At 44.9% G+C, this 25,258-nt stretch overlaps 1 protein-coding gene across 1 annotated transcript in view; it reads right to left on the reverse strand.

The window, feature by feature from the left end:
* Positions 1-25,258, reverse strand: part of megf11 (multiple EGF-like-domains 11) — a 219,274-nt gene that overhangs the window by 168,701 nt on the left and 25,315 nt on the right. The window contains exons 2-3 of the mRNA XM_055222399.1: positions 8,377-8,452; positions 1,917-2,025 (exon numbers count right to left, since the gene is read on the reverse strand). Coding sequence (XP_055078374.1) covers positions 1,917-2,017 — 101 coding nt within the window. The 5' untranslated portion in view covers positions 2,018-2,025; positions 8,377-8,452. The remainder of the gene's footprint in view (positions 1-1,916; positions 2,026-8,376; positions 8,453-25,258) is intronic.

Consider the following 25,258-nt stretch of genomic DNA (forward strand, 5'->3'; position numbering starts at 1 on the left):
AACAACATCAGCACTGAAAAACAGTCACTACACGGGGAAAAAACCTTCCCACTCTGCCTCCTGTCTGGGGTCTGCTTTGAGCTGCCTCACTTGGCCCCCAGGCTCTAATGACTGTCCAAACACTCCTGTTCATCTTCTCTGTGCTGAGCCGAAGCTGAAGCTGAAGCTGGAGTTGAAACTGGAGCTGGCTGATAATGTGGAGTCCCTAATCCTCCAAGTGGATTAGCATAAATGACAGTGAGTTACATCTAATTTGGTAAATGGTAAAAGGTCACATTTTTATACAGCATTTTTGCACCTTCAAAGCTCAAAGCATCAAGGAACCATACACACATTCACACACACATTCATACACACACATTCACACACACACACACACACACACACACACATTCACAACCAGTGTACACAGACACTGGGGTGAAGGGGGTTAAGTGTCTTGCCCAAGGACACAACAGCATTCATCTGTGGGAGGTGGAATATCACAGCATCTGACCGCTCTACCAAGGATGTTTATATCGAGAACGGGATTCAAACCGTCAACCGTCAGTGGGCAAACACTCTATCAACTGAGCCACTGTTATTTAATTAACTACATTTGTTCTTCCTATTTTCCATTTATTTATGTTAGGCTAATGAGATATTTCTAGTTTAATTGTGATTTCATTCTCATTTTCACCCTTGTCATTTACCACAATAATTCCTCTGTTCTTGTCCCTTTTTAGAGCAACCACTGCCTCCATAATCCCCTTTACGCCAGGCTTCCCAGTTCAAGTTACAATCCCATTAATCTACAGCCCCTAATACAATCTTGAACTGGACTCTGCTGCTGCCTCCTTCATTACGTTGAAGTTATCTCATATTACCTGGAATCAGAATTGTTAAGACACAGAGAGTATCACCTGTGAATTGTACAGGTGATGTATGTGATCGGTGTCAGACGGAGAATAGTGGAGTACCGTCGGGATTTCATTTTACCAGCAACAAGGTGGCTCCACTCTCCTGAAGCGCCCCCCTCGGTGAGCCAATAATCCACACGATAAATCTTAGCAGTTTCCTTTCCTCCCCTTTGCGTCCGGGACCAAAATGATTCTTGCTTATTTCTCACAAATGACAGTAGCAAACGCGCCTAATAATTATTCCGTGTGGCTGGCGCCGTGATGGATCGGAGCGAGAGTGCACTGATCAATTTGCCTGCGTCTCTCATCTGAGGCTCGGCTCCTCCCCTCGTCGCTCGCACCACAACAGTGACCATCCATTATGAGCAGACTTTACAAAACACAGCCAAACTTTGGTTTAGAGCGAGTGGGCGTCTACTTCATAGTGTGCAGCTGATGTCATTAGCATGCTAACTAAAGGCACTGCTCTGTCTCAGGCTCTGTTAGACTTTAATCTGAGTATTATTTTAACACCATCTGACCATAAAGTGCTGACTTATCTGAATTCTAACAGATGAGCAGATTTGTGCTGTTAAACAAGTCCTTTTCAAATAACATTACAGTCATTAGCATTGGCATTAGCCAGCAGTTTTCCAGTGAGTCACTCTCACCTTTTTGTGTAAAATCAAATTAAACAGGACCATGAACACTCGGATTGTGTGTAATAATAATTGTGTGTAATGTGCTATTTAAAGAATTTTCGGACTATATTAAAACTTTTCTTGTCAGTATTTCCTAATGTGTGTATTGTGTCACCATGGTAACAGCTGAAAACTCTTCCATAAATTCATGTAGAACACCCCTAGAGTGATGTCACGTTGTGTGTGTGTCAGTGTGTCTGTGTGTGCGTTTCTGAATGTGTATTGTATCCTTGTGCATGTGTCTGTCTGTGTGCATGTGTCTATGTGTGTGTGTCTGCATGTGTGTGTGTACTTGTATTCTGGAGCGACCTTGGCTCCGTGCAGGATGCTCGCTCACCTCTCCCAGTGGCTGCAGACGTTGGGGTCATCAGGGTTGAGGCTCCACACAGCAGCACCCTGAACCAGAGCAGCACACAGCAGGAGCGTAGACAGAGACATGCTTCACTCTACACAGACAAAAACAAGACGACAGTTTATCCAGAAGGCCACAGATCACAGCCAGGGGAAATAGATGAATGACAAGAACATTTTTATAATAACCACACTTAAATTAGTCTTAACAGAGCATGACTTAACTCATAATAAAAATAAATAAATGACAAATGGCTATTAAGAACACTTCAGACTGGGTCACATGTCTCATCATGTCCTATCATTTATTTTGAGAAAGTGATATATGTGTTGGTTGATATATCGGGCTGATATTTGCACTTTTTAGCTTATCAGCTATCGGCCATAAATCTCCAGCACAGGCCAATATTTGGTTTGTGCTCATCAGAACCCTTGAGTCCAAAGAGGGACTGTCCAGAGCGTGATGACAACGCTCTGATCCAGTTTGTATAGAGACAGGGCTGTGGGTGAGTTTGTAGTAAATTATATATCATCTAAATCGGCCCTACATATTGGCTCAAAAATATCGGCAGAGCTCATCGGCCTTTAGTTTCTCTGGATTCTAAACAATTGGCATCGGCCATGAAAAAAAACATCTCCAGATTTGAAGGTTTTAGAGAGAGAGAGGTGCGTGGTGACACATTCTCTATGTTTCTGTGGTCAAAGACTATGAGTTGACTCTTGTCTGAGTTTAGCTGGAGAAAGTTTTGCATCCACACACTGATCTGTTGGATGCAGTGGCAGAGTGAATCCACTGGTCCATATTCATCTGCTGCCAGTGAGACATAGACCTGAGTGTCATCTGCAAAGTTGTGGTAAGACACATTATTGCTGCGTATTAACTGCCTAACAGCAGCATGTAGAGACTGAACAACAGGGGTCCCAGGATGGACAACTGGGGCACCCCAAATCTCAGGGACATTTTATCTGAGACACATTTTCCAATTTCAACGAAGTATTCCCTGTTTTCTAGATAGGACTTGAACTAGTTTAGTGCAGTACCACAGATGCCCTCCCAGTCGTCTGGTCTCTGTAAGAGGTTCCCATGATCCACAGTGTCAAAGGCAGCACTCAGATCTAACAGGATCAAGACTGAGACTTTGCCTGCATCAGTGTTCAGGTGGATGTCATTTGTCACCTTGATAAGAGCAGTCTCAGTGCTGTGGTGGGGTCTAAAACCTGACTGGAAAACACCAAAAGAGTTGTTCATTTGGACCTAACTCAAAAGAGTCCATTTTCTGTAATACAGGACCTTTAAGGACTATAGCTTAGATACTTTGGGACACATAGACTGCCAGTAGTTGTGTCCTTGAGGGGACATAGAGGACAAGAGCTCAGCGAGGGGCTCAGATTAAAGACCCCTCCTCTCTGACAGGCGGCTGATTTGTTTAGAGCTGATTTCATTAGACGTATAGACGCAGAGAAGAGGCTGCGTGCTTGATCCACTGCATGACATTGATTGATTCAGTGCCATCATGAGTCCAACCTCGCTCCAGCTTCAGAAGATAAACAACACAGACAACATGAAAATCTGACACAGAACATATCCAAAAGATTTATGGAGCCAAAGCAATAACTGCATTTCTGTTTAACTTCTACAGAGAGAGATGTGATGGAGGGTCTCGGAATTCTGCTCATACTTTTGTCTGGTATTGACTTGTGCATCTGATTGTGCAAAGCGTTCAAATAAAAGTACGACAAATTATGACGAGAATTCTATAGCCATGATTAGTTCAGAGTGTTGAAAATGGTAGTGGCTTTAAGCTTCCACTGGCCCTCCACAAAAATCAGCAGTTTGATTTAAGCTCTGAGTGTCCTTGGGCAAGACACTTAACTATAAGTGTCTTGTTCATGGGCACAACAACGGCATTCATCTGTGGGAGCTGTATGTCCTGTGTGGTGTTAAATACCAGGGAGAAGAGGCCGGTTTAAATCTAGTCTTAAACTGCCTTAAAGAGAGAGGATCTGACAGGCAGAGGGCGCTGTTCCATAGTCTGGGCACTCTCTATTTTAATTGATTAATTGAAATAACTTATTTTAGCATCTAAAATTTGTAGTTACTATTTTTAGTTCTTTCTGATTAAATTCTGACCTGAAACACTGATTATCAGCTCCTAACTGTGATTGCAGATGACCAGGACATACAGTGACATCCCACTACATACACACACTATACACACACACACGACATACACACAGACTTCACACATTAATGCTATGTACCCCACACACAAGACATACACAAACTACACACACACAAATGCTATGGACCCTACACACATGACATACACACACTACATACACGCAAATGCTATGGACTCTACACACATGACATACACACACTACATACATGCAAATGCTATGGACTCTACACACATGACATACACACACTACATACATGCAAATGCTATGGACTCTACACACATGACATACACACACTACATACACACTAATGCTATGAACCCTACACACATGACATACACACACTACATACACGCAAATGCTATGGACCCTACACACATGACATACACACACTACATACATGCAAATGCTATGGACTCTACACACATGACATACACAAACTACACACACACAAATGCTATGGACCCTACACACATGACATACACACACTACATACACGCAAATGCTATGGACCCTACACACATGACATACACACACTACATACATGCAAATGCTATGGACTCTACACACATGACATACACAAACTACACACACACAAATGCTATGGACCCTACACACATGACATACACAAACTACACACACACAAATGCTATGGACTCTACACACATGACATACACAAACTACACACACACAAATGCTATGGACTCTACACACATGACATACACACACTACATACACGCAAATGCTATGGACCCTACACACATGACATACACACACTACATACATGCAAATGCTATGGACTCTACACACATGACATACACACACTACATACACACTAATGCTATGAACCCCACACACACACGACATACACACTAATGCTATGGACCCCACACACACTACGTGCAAACTCTACAAAACACACTAATGCTATGGACCCCACACACAACATACACACGCTACACACACACACACACTAAAGCTATGGGCCTGTAATATGCAGATGTACTTAACACGTCCCCAAAGGCATTCTCTCCTCATAGATCATAGTACCTCTGCATGTGCTCAAAGGCTCGTAGAAGCTCCGCTCGATATTTGTGAGTGACTCTATCCAATAACACTGGCGTTCACATGTGGGCTAATCCGCTGCATTGATAGCTGTAGGCGGCAGAGCCTCACGTGAAGGAAAATCGATGAGTCCTGACTTCCTCTGAGCAGCAGTTCATCGGAGCAGACAGAGGCTAAAGCCCTGTTCATTTCCCTAACAGCCAGATTAATCAACACATGTGAAACACAGAGGTCTCTTCTGTGAGCTGGGCCTGTGACGAGCGTTCTAAAGCCAGAGTACTGCACAGGTGACAGGGATGTGAAACACAGACGTCTCTTCTGTGAGCTGTGCATTAAGGGAGTGTGACGCCACGCTGTGGTGACATCACACTCTCTTAATGCACAGAACTGTTGTGTTTCAGATGACACCACAAACTGTATAAAGTTGACTGTTTTGTGGAGGCTTTGTTCAAAGACGGGAGTGAACTATTTGAACTGCTTTTGAATAGTTTATACAAACATAATGTGTCTGGATTCAGAGATGAGCATATCGCTCAGTAACACTGTTGTTTTGACTGAATATTGTTCAGAAGATTTGCAGAATTTGAATATGAAGTGTAATATTTATAATAAAAACGGCACAAAAACCTGATTAAAAAACAAAATTGTGCTGAAAATTTCCAAATGATGTAAAAGTGATAATTCTGCACTTTTGTTGATGATTCACATTTGTTTGATATATTTTTATTATCCCAATGGCAATAATCAGACGATATTGTACTAATCCAGCAGAGACATTCAAGAACACGGCTGTGAATGTAGAACTGAGGCTCAAGTGTCTCCAAAAATGACCCACAAATGCTCATAAATATCATTTTGAATCAGCTCTATTTGCAGCTCTTTTATTAATACCATTGATATTGTAATTCTGTATATCTCTAATAATCATTCTCAGACAATTATTCTCTGTAATATGTCACGTAAAAGTCATTTTCTTGTATTTCTGTGGCTAAAATAAAGACTGAAAACACTTTGTTAACTCCGATTTTCTAGGTCTGGACGCTGGATCAGCTACTGTGTGTGCTCCTGTGTGTGCTCCTGCGTCTGCTCCTGCATCTGCTCCTGCGTCTGCTCCTGCAAGACCAGTGATAATCTCCCTCGATCTGGGGCTAGACACAAGATCTCACCCTGTGGGGTCAAAATGATCACCAGAACAGTGACCAAAAATCCCAGAACCACACGGACTAAGTGAATGACCTGCAGAGAGCTGGGACCAAAGTAACAAAGGCTACCATCAGTAACACACTACACCGTCAGGCACTCAAATCCTGCAGTGCCAGACGTGTCCCCCTGCTTAAGGCAGTACATGTCCAGGCCCATCTGAGGTTTGCTAGAGAGCATTTGGATGATCCAGAAGAGGTTTGGGAGAATGTCCTATGGTCAGATGAAACCAAAATAGAACGTTTTAGTAAAAACTAAGCCGGGGCACTGAAGGAGTGGCTTTATAAGAAGCATTTCAGGGTCCTAGAGTGGCCTAGTCAGTCTCCAGATCTCAACCCAATAGAAAATCTTTGGAGGAAGTTGAAAGTCTGTGTTGCCCAGCGACAGCAGCAAAACATCACTGCTCTGCATGGAGGGATGGGACAAACTACCAGCAATAGTGTGTGAAAACCTTGTGGAAACATACAGAAAACATTTGACCTCTGTCATAGCCAACAAAGGGTATATAACAAAGAGTACTGAGATGAACTTTTGTTATTGACCAAATACTTATTTTACACCATGATTTGCAAACAAATTCTTTAAAAATCATCTCCATTCTGTCTCTCATAGTTGAAGTGTACCTATGATGACAATTACAGGCCTCTCTCATGTTTTTAACTGGGAGAACTTGCACAATTGGTGGCTGATTAAATACTTTTTTGCCCCATTGTGTATGTGTATTATCATGAGCATATACGTGTGTGTGTGTGTGTGTATTATTATGAGCATGTATGTGTGTGTATTATTATGAGCATATGTGTGTGTGTTATTATGAGCATATATGTTTGTGTATTACGAGCATATGTGTGTATCTGTGTGTATTATTATGAGCCAGGGGTCACCAACGCGGGCACCAGGTTGCCCCCAAGGGCGACTCATGTAGGCCTCACTAACAACTCACTAATGAGCTGCATCTAAAATGTAATTTTATTCGTTTTATTTGTTATTTATTTATTTTTAATCACCCTTGCATTTATATAGATTTTAAAATGACATTATCTTAAAAATATGTTCATTATACATGAAATTTAGATAAGTCAAGGTAAACTCTGACCTACTCAGTTCAAAGGTTAGTGTTGTGCGCATGACAAAACCAGTGCTCAGTTAGCGAGAACTGTGAAGATGTACACTGAATGCAGTTTCTTACCCCAAAAACATGGCAGAAAAAAATCACTTTCACAACAAATTTTGTGAGTCTCATCTGTGGAGCAACTGTAGCGACGGGAAAGTGGCACAACGTTGACGGACACTTCACTACGTGTCACAAAAGCTCCATGCTAACTACCCACGAGAAAAAGCCCTGCACTAAAGGCAGCTTTGGGTAAGCAAGTCTTTTTTCACGACACCGGCGAAAAAGTCACAAAAAACAACTGAGATTTATTTAAAAATATGTAAGTAGATTTTTCTTTAACATTAAATAATTGATAACTTTCTGAAACATTGTGCAACATAATTCAAGTTTTGTTAAAAAGGTTTGTCAGTGGCTCGTGAAAATGGGACAATTTTCCAATGAGATGTAGTGATCATCATCATTTATTATTAGTAATAATGTATAACTAAAGGCAAACTGAGCAAATTTCTTATTTCAGAAGAGCGTATCAAACTGGTCGCCCTTCGTATGACTCAGTGCCCATGAAGTAGCTCTCAGTTTCAAAAAGGTTGGTGACCCCTGTTATGAGCATATACAGCATGTGTGTATTATTAAGAGCATATGTGTGTATTATTTCTAGTATTATCTGTCACTGGGGCTGGTCCAGTGTCTTTGGAACAGCTGCAGACGTGTGAGTTCTTTGTGAATGTAGTGAGAGACGTATTTTTGGTTCCGCAGCTTGTGCTAAAGATCGGGAGGCTTGACTTTTGTGTAGCTGTGGTTCCAGGATGAGTTGAGGCCGTCGGGAGGTGCAGAGGCCACAGAAGGATGTGACAGCCCATTATCTCGGCACGTGGCCTAAACTCACCTAATCTCCTCCTGCGCTGTGCTGTGGAAGTGACAGGAGGCGCTGTGCTGAGAGTGGGTGACGACAGGCTGCTGATCTGTGGGAGAAGAAAAATAATGAGCTGATGACACACACTTGAACAGTACAAACGCCCAGGAAAAACACAAAAGACAAACTTAGTCTCCATAGTAAGAAAAAGACTTGATACTGATTTTGATAACAATAATAAAACCGATAATAAAATACTTCAGACAATATACTGTGATTTTCCACATTAAATGTTGTACTTAGTCCTGGTTTAGTCCAGTAGGTTCATAGTGGTCCATGGTCCTGCTTATTTCTGGTTTAGTCCTGTTTAGTCCTGGTTTAGTCCTGTTTAGTCCTGGTTTAGTCCTGGTTTGGTCCTGGTTTGGTCCTGGTTTGGTCCTGGTTTGGTCCTGGTTTGGTCCTGGTTTGGTCCTGGTTTAGTCCTGTTCAGTCCTGGTTCAGTCCTGGTTTAATCCTGGTTTAGTCCAGTAGGTTCATAGTGGTTTATGGGTGTATACTAGTCTATGTGTCATCATTATAAACATATTCTGATCCTGCTTTTTCTGCTCCGATACCGATTTTGATACTACAGCTTTACGGATCTGCTAATGCCGATATCAACAGAGATTGAAAACAGCATTTACTTACTCTAAACTCAAATAAGACAAAACTGTTCCAGAATGGTATGTAGCTGCAATTTATCTCTCAGGTAACTACTACCACCACTACTACTTCCACTACCACCAATTTAATGTGAGACGAGCTTTTCCTTGATTAAACGCTGCATATTGAGGTCGTCTTATCCAAAACACACAAAAATGCTCAAAGTAACTTCATTTAAAGTCATCCTGATCCTCGCAGATGGACCAGCCTATTCCATTTCCTCCCAACGATGCTGAAAGTTGTGATATTGGTAGTTTAGTCTTTCAAAAATGCCTCAGTGTTACCAAAACACAGTGTAAATGAACATGAAATTGCTCCATAGGAACACATTTTAGGTTATAAAACACAAAGCAACGCGACTCCATAAGTCTTTAAATTACAAAACAAAACATTATTTGTGGTTTGAAATGGCCCATGGTCCAGGTTCAGTCCACACTCCTGTTACCTCAGCAGAGACAATGGCTCTACATTAACTCAAGAGCTGTCCAAACAGCACAAGAGGCTCATCATGGCGCCTACAAGAAGCAGTTAGCACAGCTCATTAGCTACGGCATTATGTTCATGCTAATACTGTGCACGTTAGCATCCCCGTGACCTCGGCATAGTCAGGGTCACAACCCATTCTTTCATTTTTACATGAACATGAACATGGTATAAACATACACACGACGACACACAAGGTCGTTTGTCCAAAGTGAAATAAATCATTTGAGTTCTTTATGTTTCACTGTGGAGCCTGAACCTGAACCTTAAACTCTTTAAAGCAGAGATTTTTGCAGTTGGCCGTGATTCTGTCCATACCCTGAAATAACGACGTGGAGGTCCAGTGGGCCGTGTATTGTGTGTGAGGTCCAGTGGGCCTTGTGTTGTGTGTGAGTTCCAGCGGGCTGCGTGTTATGTGTGAGTTCCAGCGGGCCATGGGTTGTGCGTGAGGTCTAGTGGGTGGTGTCTCATGAGTGAGTTCCTGTGGGCCGTATGTTGTGTGGTGTGTATGAGTTCCAGTGGGCCGTGTGTTGTGTGTGAGGTCCAGTGGGCCATGTGTTGTGTGCGACTTCCAGTGGGCCGTGTGTTGCGTGCGAGTTCAAGTGGGCGGTGTGTTGTGTGCGATGTCCAGTGGGTCATGTGCTGTGTGTGAGGTCCAGTGGGCCCTGTGCTGTGTGTGAGGTCCAGTGGGCCGTGTGCTGTGTGTGAGGTCCAGTGGGCCGTGTGCTGTGTGTGAGGTCCATTGGGCCGTGTGCTGTGTGTGAGGTCCAGTGGGCCCTGTGCTGTGTGTGAGGTCCAGTGGGCCCGTGTGCTGTGTGTGAGGTCCAGTGGGCCGTGTGCTGTGTGTGAGGTCCAGTGGGCCGTGTGCTGTGTGTGAGGTCCAGTGGGCCGTGTGCTGTGTGTGAGGTCCAGTGGCCGTGTGCTGTGTGTGAGGTCCAGTGGGCCCTGTGCTGTGTGTGAGGTCCAGTGGGCCGTGTGCTGTGTGTGAGGTCCAGTGGGCCCTGTGCTGTGTGTGAGGTCCAGTGGCCGTGTGCTGTGTGTGAGGTCCAGTGGGCCCTGTGCTGTGTGTGAGGTCCAGTGGCCGTGTGCTGTGTGTGAGGTCCAGTGGGCCGTGTGCTGTGTGTGAGGTCCAGTGGCCGTGTGTTGTGATAGCTCTTAGCTCTCTACGTATGAACAGAGTGTTCAGACGCTCTGGGGCTTCAGGCCCCCTCATCTTCACTAAACTGGGAGTTTCACAGAGATCTGCTCTAAATTAGTTTTTCTCCAGCTCCTTGTCCTTTTGATTACACAAACTGCAAAATGCCTCGTCTCCGTGGCGACTCGTCCTGCTGACAAACTGCTGAAGGAGCATCTCTGAGACTGTGATGGATCCACACTACAGAGGGCACGTGGTGCACATAAGGATAAGGACCTCGCCAACATGGCTGCCATGCTTCACACGCTGACATTTATGTCTCTCCATATCCCCTGACACATCTACATGATTAAATCCATGTGCTTCCACTCAGTGACTTATTCAAGTGCGCCGCAATTAGGCCCCTGTCCTCGGGATGACCAGCGGCCGGCAGAGTGACAGACGGCCAGCGGTCAGGAGCCAGCTTCATCATGGAGCTCGGCCAGAGCCTTTCCCGATAACTCACAACTCAACAACCCACACCAGAGAATGGAAACATCATTTGGTGTAGTGTTTCCTGCCTGAAGTGGTCAGAGAATGCCCAGTCAGACGAGGAGGAGAGGAGCAGGAGGCGAGGAGAAGACGAGCAGGAGACGAGCAGAAGAGGAAGAGACGAGGAGGAGACAAGGAGGAGCTTCCATCCACATCTGTTTTGTAATGTACCGTGATCCCTCGCTATATCGTAGCTTCTTTTTTAGTGTATGAACGCACATTGTGTTCTGCGTCCTGACTGGCTAAGGGATGTACAGCATCTCCTGTTCTTATTTTATTAACAATGAATATTATTTGTTATAGTATGTTAGATACATTATTTACTTTTTTACTTTGGTTCCTACTTATTGTTGCGGTACAGCACATTTGAGGAGCGCACCGAAAAAAATGTAACAGGAGTGAACGCGTACAGGGTGCACAACAGATGAGATGTGTTAAGTTGCTGAATAAAGACAAGCTGTAACTGTCCTGCCGTATTGGTCTATTTAAGCAGGACATGCTTAGGGCAGGTAGAAGTTACGCGGCTGTAGGGCGCCATTACGGAATAAATTAATCTTCGGTTCGCCACATAAAGAAGGATGAAAATAACATAAGGACGACAGCTGCAATAAGTAACAACAAGGATGCAAAAAGGGTTGTAACTGTCACTACAAGACCATCGTCAGGATGGAGCAGCGACAGGTTGAACAGGCGCGGTCAGAGGAATCAGGATGATCATTAAAATTAGGTCGATCAATTAAATACAATATGAATACAATTAAATTTGTTACAATATTTCTAACAGCTGTCATTTTTATTTACAGTACAGTACAATATTTTGTTTCATTCTATAATGCTGTGCTTATTTTTTTTTTTTTTAATCAATGAAGGTTTGAACTTGTGTTTAAACAACAGGGAAATGTGAGAAAATGTTAATGCCTGTGTGAGAAAAATGTATGAAGTGTGTGGGGAGGGGTTTTGCAGCCTTAAAACATATATAATAATTGTAAAAAAAAAAGGTAAAGTTTTCTACTTTGCGGGTTATTTTTGGAACGTAACCCCTGCGATAAACGAGGGAACACTGTATTCAATTACTCACAAAACTGCCTAATCAGGAGGAGGAGACGAGGAGGAGGGGAGAGGGAGGTGAGGAGACAAGGAGGAGGCGAGGAGGAGACGAGGAGACAAGGAGGAGGTGAGGAGGAGGCAAGGAGGAGCTTCTATCCACATCTGTTTTGTAATGGACTCAAGTTTTCACAACGCTGTGTAATCCGCACTGATCTAAAGGTCACATGTGCAGCCAAGAGCTAAGAGGAGATGAGGAGACGAGCAGAAGGCAAGCAGGAGGCAAGGAGACGATTATGGATGAGGATGAGGCAAGGAGGAGACTAGGAGGATGTGAGGAGGACGCGAGGAGACAAGCAGGAAACAAACAGGAGATTAGGAAATGAAGAGATGAGGAAGACGCGAGGAGGAGACAAGAGGGAGGCAAAGAGAAAATGAAGAGAGGAGCAGGAGGCAATGAGGAGAGGATTAGGATGCGAAGAGATGAGGAGGAGGCCAGGAGGATGTGAGGAGGAGACGAGTAGGAGGTGAGGAGGATATGAGGAGAATGCGAGGAGACCAGGAGGACATAAGAAGACCAGGAGGAGGCGAGGAGGATGAGAGGAGGAGATGAGGAGGAGGCGAGGAGGACGCGAGGAAGAGGCAAGGAGAAGACGAGGAGGAGGTGAGGAGGACGCAAAGAGGATGTGAGGAGACGAGGAGGACATGAGGAGATGAGGAGGAGGTGAAAAGGATGTGAGGAGGACGTGAGGAGATGACAAGAAGGCGAGGAGGATGAAAGCAGGAGACAAGGAGGACGTAAGGAGGGTGTGAGGAGGATGCCAGGAGGAGATGAGCAGGAAACGAGCAGGGGATGAGGAGAAGATGAAGAGACGAGGACGAGACGAGCCAGAGATGAAGAGGAGGTGAGGAGGAGATGAGGGGGAGGCTGCTTCTTCTTATACAGACCTGCTGCTCCTCACACAGACCTGTTCCTCTTGACACAGACCAGCTCCTCTTGACACAGACCTGCTCCTCCTCACACAGACCTGCTCCTCCTCACACAGACCTGCTCCTCCTCACACAAACCTGCTGCTCCTCACACACACCTGCTCCTGACACAGACCTGCTCCTCCTCACACAGACCTGCTCCTCCTCACACAGACCTGCTCCTCCTCACACAAACCTGCTGCTCCTCACACACACCTGCTCCTGACACAGACCTGCTCCTCCTCACACAGACCTGCTGTTCCTGACACAGACCTGCTCCTCCTCACACAGACCTGCTCCTCACACAGACCTGCTCCTCCTCAAACAGACCTGCTTCTTACACAAACGTGATGCTCCTCACACAGACTTGCTTCTCCTTACACAGGCCTGCTCCTCCTCACACAGACCTGCTTCTCCTTACACAGGCCTGCTCCTCCTCACACAGACCTGCTTCTCCTTACACAGGCCTGCTCCTCCTTATACAGACTTGTTCCTTCTTATACAAACCTGCTACTCCTCACACAAACTTGCTGCTCCTCACACATATCTACTCCTCCTCACATAAACCTGCTCCTCACTCAGACCTGCTGCTCCTCACACAGACCTGCTCATCCTTACGTAGAGCTGCTCCTCCTTACAGACCTGCTCCTCTACACACAGACCTGCTCCTGCTCACTCAGACCTGCTCCTCCTCCACACAAACCTTCTCCTCCTTTACACAGACCTGCTGCTCCTCACACACACCTGCTCCTTCTTACACAGACCTGATCCTCACACAGACCTGCTGCTAACACAGACCAGCTGCTGACACAAATCTGCCGCTCCTCAAACAAACCTGCTGCTCATCTGACAGACCTGCTCCTCACACAGACTGGCTCCTCCTCACACAGACCTGCTCCTCCTCACACATACCTGCTCCTCACACAGATCTGCTCCTCCTCTCACAGACCTGCTCCTCACACAGACCTGCTCCTTCTTTGACAGACCTGCTGCTCCTCACACAGACCTGCTCCTCCTCACACATACCTGCTCCTCACACAGATCTGCTCCTCCTCACACAGACCTGCTGCTCCTCACACAGACCTGCTCCTTCTTTGACCGACCTGCTGCTCCTCACACATACCTGCTGCTCCTCACACAGACCTGCTCCTTCTTTGACCGACCTGCTGCTCCTCACACATACCTGCTCCTCCTCACACATACCTGCTCCTCACACAGATCTGCTCCTCCTCACACAGACTGGCTCCTCCTCACACAGACCTCCTCCTCCTCACACAGACCTGCTCCTGCTCACTCAGACCTGCTCCTCCTCCACACAGACCTGCTCATCACACAGACCTACTGCTCCTCACACAGACTTGGTCCTCCTCCCCACAGACCTGCTGCTCCTCACACAGACCTACTGCTCCTCACACAGACCTGCTCCTCATTACATAGACCTGCTCCTCCTCACACAAACCTGTTCCTCCTCACACAGACCTGCTCATCACACAGACCTGCTCCTCCTTACGTAGAGCTGCTCCTCCTTACACAGACCTGCTCCTTCTACACACAGACCTGTTCATCACACAGACCTACTGCTCCTCGCAGAGACCTGCTCCTCCTCACACAGACCTGCTTCACCTCACAAAGACCTGCTCCTCCTCCACACAGACCTTCTGCTCTTCACAGAGACCTGCTGCTCCTCACACAGACCTGCTCCTAATCACAAAGACCTGCTCCTGCTCACTCAGACCTGCTTCTCCTCCACACAGACTTGCTTCTCCTCTACACAGACCTGCTCCTCCTTACATAGAGCTGCTCCTCCTCACACAGACCTGCTCCTGCTCACTCAGACCTGCTCCTCCTCCACACAGACCTGCTCATCACACAGACCTACTGCTCCTCACACAGACTTGGTCCTCCTCCCCACAGACCTGCTGCTCCTCACACAGACCTACTGCTCCTCACACAGACCTGCTCCTCCTTACATAGACCTGCTCCTCCTCACACAAACCTGTTCCTCCTCACACAGACCTGCTCATCACACAGATCTGCTCCTCCTTACGTAGAGCCGCTCCTCCTCACACAGACCTGCTCCTCCTACACACAGACCTGTTCATCACACAGACCTACTGCTCTTCACAGAGACCTGCTGCTCCTCACACAGACCTGCTCCTGCTCACTCAGACCTGCTTCTCCTCTACACAGACCTGCTCCTCCTTACATAGAGCTGCTCCTCCTCACACAGACCTGCTCATCACACAGACCTGCTCCTCCTTACATAGAGCTGCTCCTCCTCACACAGACCTGCTCCTCCTACACACAGACCTGCTCATCACACAGACCTACTGCTCCTCGCAGAGACCTGCTCCTCCTCACACAGACCTGCTTCGCCTCACAAAGACCTGCTCCTCCTCCACACAGACCTTCTGCTCTTCACAGAGACCTGCTCCTCCTCACACAGACCTGCTTCTCCTCACAAAGACCTGCTCCTTTTTATAAAGACCTGCTGCTTCTCACACAGACCTGCTCCTAATCACAAAGACTTGCTCCTGCTCACTCAGACCTGCTTCTCCTCCACACAGACCTGCTCCTCCACATAGAGCTGCTCCTCCTCACACAGACCTGCTCCTCCTTACATAGAGCTGCTCCTCCTCACACAGACCTGCTCCTCCTACACACAGACCTACTGCTCCTCACACAGACCTACTGCTCCTCGCAGAGACCTGCTCCTCCTCCACACAGACCTTCTGCTCTTCGCAGAGACCTGCTCCTCCTTACACAGACCTGCTCCTCCTCACACAGACCTGCTTCTCCTCACAAAGACATGGTCCTTCTTATACAGACCTGCTGCTCCTCACACAGACCTGCTCCTCGCAGAGACCTATTACTCCTCACACAGACCTGCTCCTGCACACAGACCTGCTGCTCCTTACACAGATCTGCTCTTCCTCACACAGACCTGCTCCTGACAAACCTGCTGCTCCTCACACAGACTCCACACAGTCCCAGTCACTGCTCCTCACAGACTGAACACAGCTGCAGCCCGACTCCATAAAAATACAGAGGAAACTTTTTTATACCGTTCGCCTAAATGAGGCATCACCAGAACATGAATCAAAGTTTAAATCAGAAAGGAACTGGACCAGTTGAACCAGAACAGAAGTGACTCTTCATCTGCTCACACAGAATCCTCCTTTTAATAATAGAAGTTTTGTTAATGTTTCCGTGTGGTCTGAGTAGTGCTGGTGCTGAAATAGATCAAAACCAGAATAGGGCACATTTGAGCTGATTCGTCACCCATCTGTCATGCTTTAAACAGATAGAGCACCCAAAAATGCACAACTGAACTTACAACTTGAAAATATTAATTTATGTAAACTTAGACAGAGAACACAGGGTTTATGTCCACACACAGGGAACAGAACCTACAAAATAAAACTCAAACACACACAGGGAACAGAACCTACCAAATAAAACTCAAACACCCACAGGGGTCAGAGCCAAAATAAACACAGCTAGGATAATGATATAACTCAAGGAAAGTGAACAACATAATTTTGTATAAAATAAAACTTGTCCCTCTCCAGATTAACAATTTAGTTATTCTCTCACTATCCATTGTCAATCAAACTGGTTGCTAAGGGCTAAGAAACTTCAACAGCCTCGCTCTTGATTGGCTTTTTAGTTGCTCTGATGGTCATGGTCAGAATTCCAAATATGGAACTGGGCTCCAAATTGGCCGCTATAGCTGCTAGCCTCGATGAGCTTGATTTGGAGTCAAACGCTGTGGTAACATCACATTCACTTAATCAACTTCTTTACACAGTCTGACTATAGTTGATACGGACAGACCATGCATGTCCCTGATGGGGACTACACCACCTGTCCCTCTGAGACTGACGAGTGACCAGACTCACATCTTTGTGAAATATCAGACAACTGTGTGTTCTTAATCACAGGCAAAAATATATATAATCTTTACAGAATCCAGATTAAAGTGTTCAGATTCTCCTGAAGAAGAAAAAATGAACAACTGACAAAAATGGAACTTTCTAATTCAGAGGGACCCAGAGCGTGAAAGACATTTGAGGCTCAAATATAACGAAGACATTCGCAGACAAAGACTCAAATAAACAAAAGCACCAATGTTAAGAGCCTTTTTATTCTAAATGTGGTTTTGGCTCAGAGTTTAACAATCTATCTCCTGGTTTCATAAAGTGGTCTCCATGACGACATGTAAAAACAGCGTGAAACTGCACTCTTTTCTGAATCTATTCGTCCACATAAATGTCACTTTCGAGCAGAGAGTGTGAGGCTACGGTTTATGAGGTCGACATAACGCTGACGTCCCCCCAGAGCCACAACACACCAATGTCAGGACGCTTCTACTCAAAACACAGAAGAAACAGATGGAGAGATCCTGAACAGAGGAACAGCAAGACTTTAATGGAGGTACATGAAATGCAGATAGGTTTTTGAGCTTGTTTATGGTTAATAATTTTGTACTAAAGACTGAAATCTGTCAGCGGAAAATGTAAAGTATTTGTGTTCAATCTAGACTCACTGATGCTGCAGCTGTGGATCATTTTATGAACTGAACTTAAACACAAATGACCATGCGGAACCAAAACAAATCAATACAATATTTTTAAAAATTGTGACACTTTATAAAAACAATATAATTAGTTTTAATAAAACATGAAGAAATGATGAGATACATTGGGAGAATGTCAGATCCACTGACCCACAGGTTGGCGGTGCAATTCCAGCTCTCACAGATGAATGCTGTCATTGCGTCCTTGGGCAAGATACTTAACCCACCTCGCCCCAATGTCTGTGTACACTGGTCTATGAATGTGTGTGTGAATGTGTGTATGTGTGGGTGTGTGTGTGTGTGAATGTTGGGGTGAAGGGGTGTGTGTGAGTGTGTGAGTGAATTTCTGTGTGAATGTGTGTGTGCAGGTGTGTGCATGTGTGTGAATGTGTGTATGAATGTCTGTGTGAATGTGTGTGTACGTGTGTGTGAATGTGTGTGTAAATGTGTGTCTGAATGTGTGTAGGGGTGTGTATGAATGTGTGTATCAATGCGTTTATGAATGTTTGTGTGAAGGGGTGTGTGTGTGTGTGTGGATGTGGGGGTGTGTGTGCATGTGTGAATGTGCGTGTGAATGTGTATGTGTGTGTGTCTGTGAGTGTGTATGTGTGACTGTTTGTGCGTGAATGTGTTTATGAATGTGTGTGTGAAAGTGTGTGTGAATGTGTGTGCATGTGTGTATGAATGCGTATGTGTATATGTGCATGTGTGTGAATGTGTGTGAATGCGTGTGAGTGTGTGTATGAATGTATGTGTGAAAGTGTGTGTGAATGTGTGTGAGTGTGAATGTGTGTGAACCTCCAAACCCAATGGTGGACACCATAAGTAAGGGATGCTGTCAGGCTGAAGAAGAAGTCCTATCAAGCCTTGTCGGCTTGTGGGACTCCTGAGGCAGCTGACAAGTATCGGCGGGCCAAGCATGCCACGGCTCGCATGGTCGCTGAGGCAAAAACATGGGGTTGGGATGAGTTTGGGGAGGCCATGGAGGAGGACTATCAAATGGCCTCAAAGAAATTCTGGCACACCGTCCAATGCCTCAGGGGGTGGAGGCAGTGCTTCACCAACACTGTTTACATTGCAGGTGGAGAGCTGCTGACCTCCACTGGGGATGTTGTCAGATGGTGGAAGGAATACGTTGAGGATCTCTTCAATCCCGCCATTATGTCTGCCAAAGAGGAAGAAGAGATTGGGGACCCGGAGGCGGACTTGTCTATCATCCTGGCTGAAGTCACTGAGGTGGTTGGAAAGCTCCTCGGTGGCAAGGCTCCAGGGGTGGTCGAAATCTGTCCCGAGGACCTTAAGTCTCTGGGTGTTGTAGGGCTGTCTAGGCTGATACGTCTCTGCAACATCGTGTGGTAGTCAGGGACAGTATCGCTGGACTGGCAGACCGGGGTGGTGGTCCGTCTGTATAAAAAGGGGGAGCCGGAGGGTGTGTTCCAATTACAGGGGAATCACACTCCTCGCCTTCCCGGTAAGGTCTATTCCAGGTGACTGGAGAGGAGAATCCGACCGATAGTCGAACCTTAGATTCAGGAGAAGCAGTGTGATTTTCATCCCGATCGTGAAATACTGGACCAGCTCTATACTCTCCATCGTATCCTTGAGGGTTCATGGGAGTTTGCCCAACCAGTCCACATGTGCTTTGTGGATCTGGAGAAGGCATTCGACTGTGTCCCTTGTGGTGTCCTTTGGAGGGTGCTCCGGGAGTATGGGGTCCAGGGCCCTTTGCTAAGGGCTGTTCCGTCCCTGTATAACTGGAGAAGGAGCTGTGTTCGCATTGCCGGCAGTAAGTCAGACCTGTTCCCAGTGCATGTTGGACTCCGCCAGGGCTGCCCTTTGTCACCGGTTCTGGTCATTGTATTTATGGACAGAATTTCTAGTGCCAGCCAGGGGTCAGAGGGGTTCCGGTTCAGGGACCACAGGATCTCATCTCTGCTGTTTGTAGATGATGTTGTCCTGATAGCTTTTTCAAGCCAGGACCTGCAGCAGGCGCTGGGGCGGATTGTGAAGCAGAAGGGATGAAGATCAGCTCTTCAAAATCTTAGGCCATGGTTCTCGACTGGAAAAAGCTGGTTTTCCCTCTTCGCGTGGGTGGGGAGTCCTTGCCTCAAGTGGAGCAGTTCAAGTATCTCGGGATCTTGTTCATGAGTGAGGGAAGGATGGAGCGTGAGATCAACAGGTGGATCAGTGTACTGTGTGCAGTGATGTGGTCACTGTATCGGTCTGTTGTGGTAAAGAAGGAGCTGAGTCAAAAGGCAAAGCTCTCGATTTACCGGTGAATCTACGTTTCTGCCCTCACCTATGGTTATGAGCTTTGGGTAATGACCGAAAGGACAAGACTGCGGATACAAGCGGCCAAAATGGGTTTCCGCCGCAGGGTGACTGAACACAAGGGGAGGACTGAGGGCATCTGACACACAGGGAGGAGGGAGGGCATCTGACACACAGAGACATTTCAGAGCATTTGTACAGATCTAAATTTACTCATTTATAATTAATCCACTGCAGACATGACTTTAGTATTTACTGACATTTATCTGGTAAATTTTCAGCGTTTACATAAATCACAAAATTAAAATAGATAAATCAGAATGATGAGGTCACACAAAATGGCCGATAGCGCCATCTCTGATCTGTACAAGGACGTGTTAAATTTTGCCCATCAAAATGAGAATTTATCATAATTGAAATCATGAGGACTCACAATGTTTGTAGTTAATCATTTACATAATTGTAATTGAAATGTAATCAACTGCAGGTTTCACTAAACCAGGACTAAACCTCGACTAAACCTGGGCTATATATATATATATGTAGATATATATAGATAGATAGATTAGATAAATAGATAGATAGATATTTTTGAGAAGCTTCCTGATCCAAAAAACAGAGCCACACAAACAGCAAAAAATATTAAAGAAAGCCAAAACAGTGAAACCAAAATCTAACTGCACAATTTCCTCATTATAATGATGTAAAAGTCTGTGTCTCATTCTCATGGATCCAGTCTGTCTCCGCTTGTCTTCCTCATCCCTCTGTACATTACGTCTTTAGAATGTGAAAAATTCCTAAAATGTTGCACAGAACAGAACGCTGATGCCCGTGAATTCAAAGACGTATATTTTTTAGCTATCAACAACAGAAGATGACAGCACATCTGCCCCCTGCTGTTCACCTGCAGAGCTACAGAAACGTGTGCCTCTTCAGCTCACTGCTCTGACAAGTGTCCAGAGGCTGCACTGAAGGTTCCTGCTGGAGACAGGACACTTGGGCACCTCTCTGCATCGTTAAACTGGCCTCTCATTGGGCACATGGTTTATTCATGCACCATCCACTGATATGGCGGCGCTCATAAATCACAGGGTGCGGACCGCCGGACACCACAGCTCGAGCAGGCCTCACTAATCTCCACAATATCTTTCATCAGAATAACTTTGCCTTTAGTGTGAGCTGGTACACACGCTGACCACATACACACGTACACACTCTGACTGCATATGCACGATGACCACATACACACGCTGACCACATACACACGTACACACTCTGACCACATACACATGCTGACCACATACACACACATACACACGCTGACCACATACACACACTGACCACATACACATGTACACACTCTGACTACATACACATGCTGACCACATACACATACACACGCTGACCATTGGCACACACATACATACACATGTACACATTCTGACCACATACACACACACATACATACACATGTACACATGCTTACTTTCTCTGCAGCTGTGTTTGACAGATGTAAATGACACTTTAGTTGATTTGCGTTTTTCGTGTCAGGATCCTTCAGTTCACTTGACCGTTCTGTCTGTATTAATTGTTTGTGTCACTGATGTGTGGAAGCTAACTCCAACTACAAAGCAGCTCTACTGTGACTAAAAGAGACCTGAAGTGATAACGAGGGGCTCCCGATACTGAAAAATAAAATAATAATAATAGAGATTTTTTTTTTTTTTTTTTTTGCAAATTTTTTGAAAATGATATTTAGATGATATTTTAAAAAATAGGTGAAGACTGTGCTGAAATGTGCCTGTAAATGTCTTGGTTGAGGATCAAGTCAGAAATATTAAAGAGAAAGTGGTTTCTGTGTCTTTTTGACATCATTTTAACAGTTTTAATTACAAACCATCTCCTCGATATTAACAACATATAGTCATATCCATATACATATTAATATTTATGTAACGATGTGGGGACTTTGTTGTTGTGATGTTAACAGTGTGACGGTGTGAGGACTGTGTTATCATGATATTAATATTTGTGTAACAATGTACGGACTGTGTTATTGTGATATTAATATTTGTGTAACGATGTGGGGACTGTTTCACTATTATATTTGTGAAACAGTGTGGTGACGGTGTTATTGTGATATTAATATTTGTAATGATGTCAGGACTGTGTTATTGAGATGTTAATATGTGTGTAACATTGTGAGGACAGTGTTGATGTGATAACGGTGTGAGGCCGGTATTATTGTGATATTAATATTTGTGTAACGACGTTGGGATTGTTTCATTATATTAATATTTGTGTAACGATGTGAGGACTGTTTCATTGTTATATTCATATTTGTTTAACAGTGTGGGGACTGTGTTATTGTGATGCTAATTTTTGTGTAACAGTGTGGAGACAGTGTTATTGTGATATTAATCTTTACGTAACCATGTGAAGACTGTGTTATTGTGGTATTAATATTTGTGTAACCGTGTGGGGACTGTGTTATTGTGATAATAATATTTGTTTAATGATTGTGTTAATCAATATATTGATATTTATAATTAATATTCTTCTTCCAAACTCAGACACTGGAGTAAGGAGAAGACAGCGCAGTTTTCATTTTCAATTTTTATTGTATCACAAATGTGGTGACAGCAGATTTCTACCACAGTTTGGCTCAAAGCCTGTCACGAACCAGAACCGGGCCCATTTCACTGTCCTCTACGAAACTACACCCAGCACATCACCATACCAGTAATGAGCAGCTTCTCATTGGAACCACATGACTTCATATAATCTTCATATAATCCCTATTCTGGGGCAGTACAATAAAATAAAAGACAGCTGCATTTATATTGTGTCATTCAGATGATGTAATAACAATTCACTGTTAAATAAATTCATTTTTACATCCAACTGTCCAGTCCAACCAACGGCTTTATGAATTTAAGATGAGGCAAAAGAGACAAGCCGCAGTCAGCAGTGAAACAGAGCTTCAGACAGATCACACACTGACACATATACACACAGATCACACACACACAAACACACACATATATACACACAGATCACAGACACATACATATATACACACAGATCACAGACACATACATATACACGCTCAGATCACACACACAGACACATATATATACACACTCAGATCACACTCATGCTTCAGACAGATCACACACAGACACACACAGATCACACAGATCACACACACATATATACACACACATATCACACACAGCAACGGCTCCGTTAAACTGATTTTCTGCGTTTTATAAACAAGAAAAATATATTTGTCTGATTCTTGGCGCTCGTGGAGCTGAAAGTCATTTACACCAGCCCCAGGACACGCCCCCTCATTCATTCGGTATATCATACTTCGTATATTTGATGTCTTCTGTTTGTATATAAAATGTAGAAAGGAGTAAAGATAAAGACAAAAGCATTTAGATGTTTTGTTTTTGCTTTGTCCACTGGTCTGTTTAAGAATATCTACACTTTGACTGGTTGACATTTTGGCTTTGGTCTTGTCTTGGTCATTTTTCCGTCGTTTGCACGGCTGTGAGCAGAGGCAGGCATCCATCTAATCCAAGTGTTAAAATCATCACAAAAATAAAATGAGAGTTACGTGAGTGGTGGATGAACCTGTAAAGTGGGATCTCGATTCTCCATTAAAAAGATCGTGGGGTTTTTGTGTGGAGTGCCTCTTTTTTCCTCTCCAATCTAAACATTTAAAACCTTTTTATGAGAGAATACTCTTGAGAGTATTGTTTTGGTGTATGGCTGCTATCGCTCTTGTTGTTTTGTATTTTCTTATGTTTTAATTTGATCTTAATTGGCTCTGTTACTTTACACTGGGAAGCACTTTGTTCAGAAACTACAGTTTATTACGTGCTTCAGGACTCCTCCATCACATCTAAGGACCAAAAGCTCTATACTCCCAACTTTAAAATGTGAATCAGTGTGAAAGTGGCCTGGAGGATCTGTGTCTGTGGAATGTTTTTAATCACAAGAATCACATTATTCAAACAAAAAACATGGTAAAGGCCATGAACAAGAATATACCATAGGGTGAACATGAGTGTGAACAACACCTACTATGACCAGAGTTGGAGCAGGAACCAGAGCACGAGCCAGAGGAGGAACCAGAGCACGAGCCAGAGGAGGAACCAGAGCACGAGCCAGAGCACGAGCCAGACGAGGAAACAGAGGACGAGCCAGAGGAGAAACCAGAGTACAAGCCAGAGGAGCAACCAGAGCACGAGCCAGAGCATGAGCCAGTGTACAAGCCAGAGCATGAGCCAGAGCACGAGTCAGAGCATGAGCCAGAGCACGAGCCAGAGCACGAGTCAGAGCATGAGCCAGAGGAGGAACCAGAGTACGAGCCAGAGCATGAATCAGTGTACAAGCCAGAGCACGAGCCAGAGCACGAGCCAGAGTATGAGCCAGAGGAGCAACCAGAGCACGAGCCAGAGCATGAGCCAGAGCACAAGTCAGAGCACGAGCCAGAGCACGAGCCAGAGCAGGAACCAGAGGAGGAAACAGAACACAGGCCAGAGGAGGAAATAGAGTACAGAGGAGGAAGGAGAGCACGAGCCAGAGGAGGAACCAGAGTATGAGCCAGAGCAGGAGCCAGAGGAGGAACCAGAGTACGAGCCAGCGGAGGAATCACAGCATGAGCCAGAGGAAGAACCAGAGTATGAGCCAATTAAAACTGTGTGTCTGCAGAGTGGTTTCAGATCATCTGAAAACTCAAGAAAAAATACAAACTGTATTTAAAGAAAACACTTTCAGGAGCCTGTGGTCAATCCAAGTGTTCATGGTCCTGTTTGGAGTTTGAAAGGTGAGACTGACTGAAAAACTATTAGCTAATGCTAATGCTAGCTAGCTTGTGACTGTAATGTTATTTGAGAGGGATTTGTTTAACAGGACAAATCAACTCACCTGTTGGAGCTCAGATAAGTCAGCTCTTTACACCCCCAGGGAATGTGGATGACATCAGCTGTGACATCAAGTGTCAATATTTTTTACATTTTCATTGCATTTAAAAGAGAATGTGGAATTAGATAATGTTCACAGTGGCCCAATCAAACCGCTACCAAGCCCAGATGGCCCTTAAAACATGATGCGCTTGTCCAGTGTGAGAACAAACAAACCAGGCCCAGGGACACCGTGGGTCAGACTTTGGCCCGGTTGGAGGAGGT

The sequence above is a fragment of the Periophthalmus magnuspinnatus genome, chromosome 6 (genome assembly GCF_009829125.3).
Source record: "Periophthalmus magnuspinnatus isolate fPerMag1 chromosome 6, fPerMag1.2.pri, whole genome shotgun sequence".
Lineage (NCBI taxonomy): Eukaryota > Metazoa > Chordata > Actinopteri > Gobiiformes > Gobiidae > Periophthalmus > Periophthalmus magnuspinnatus.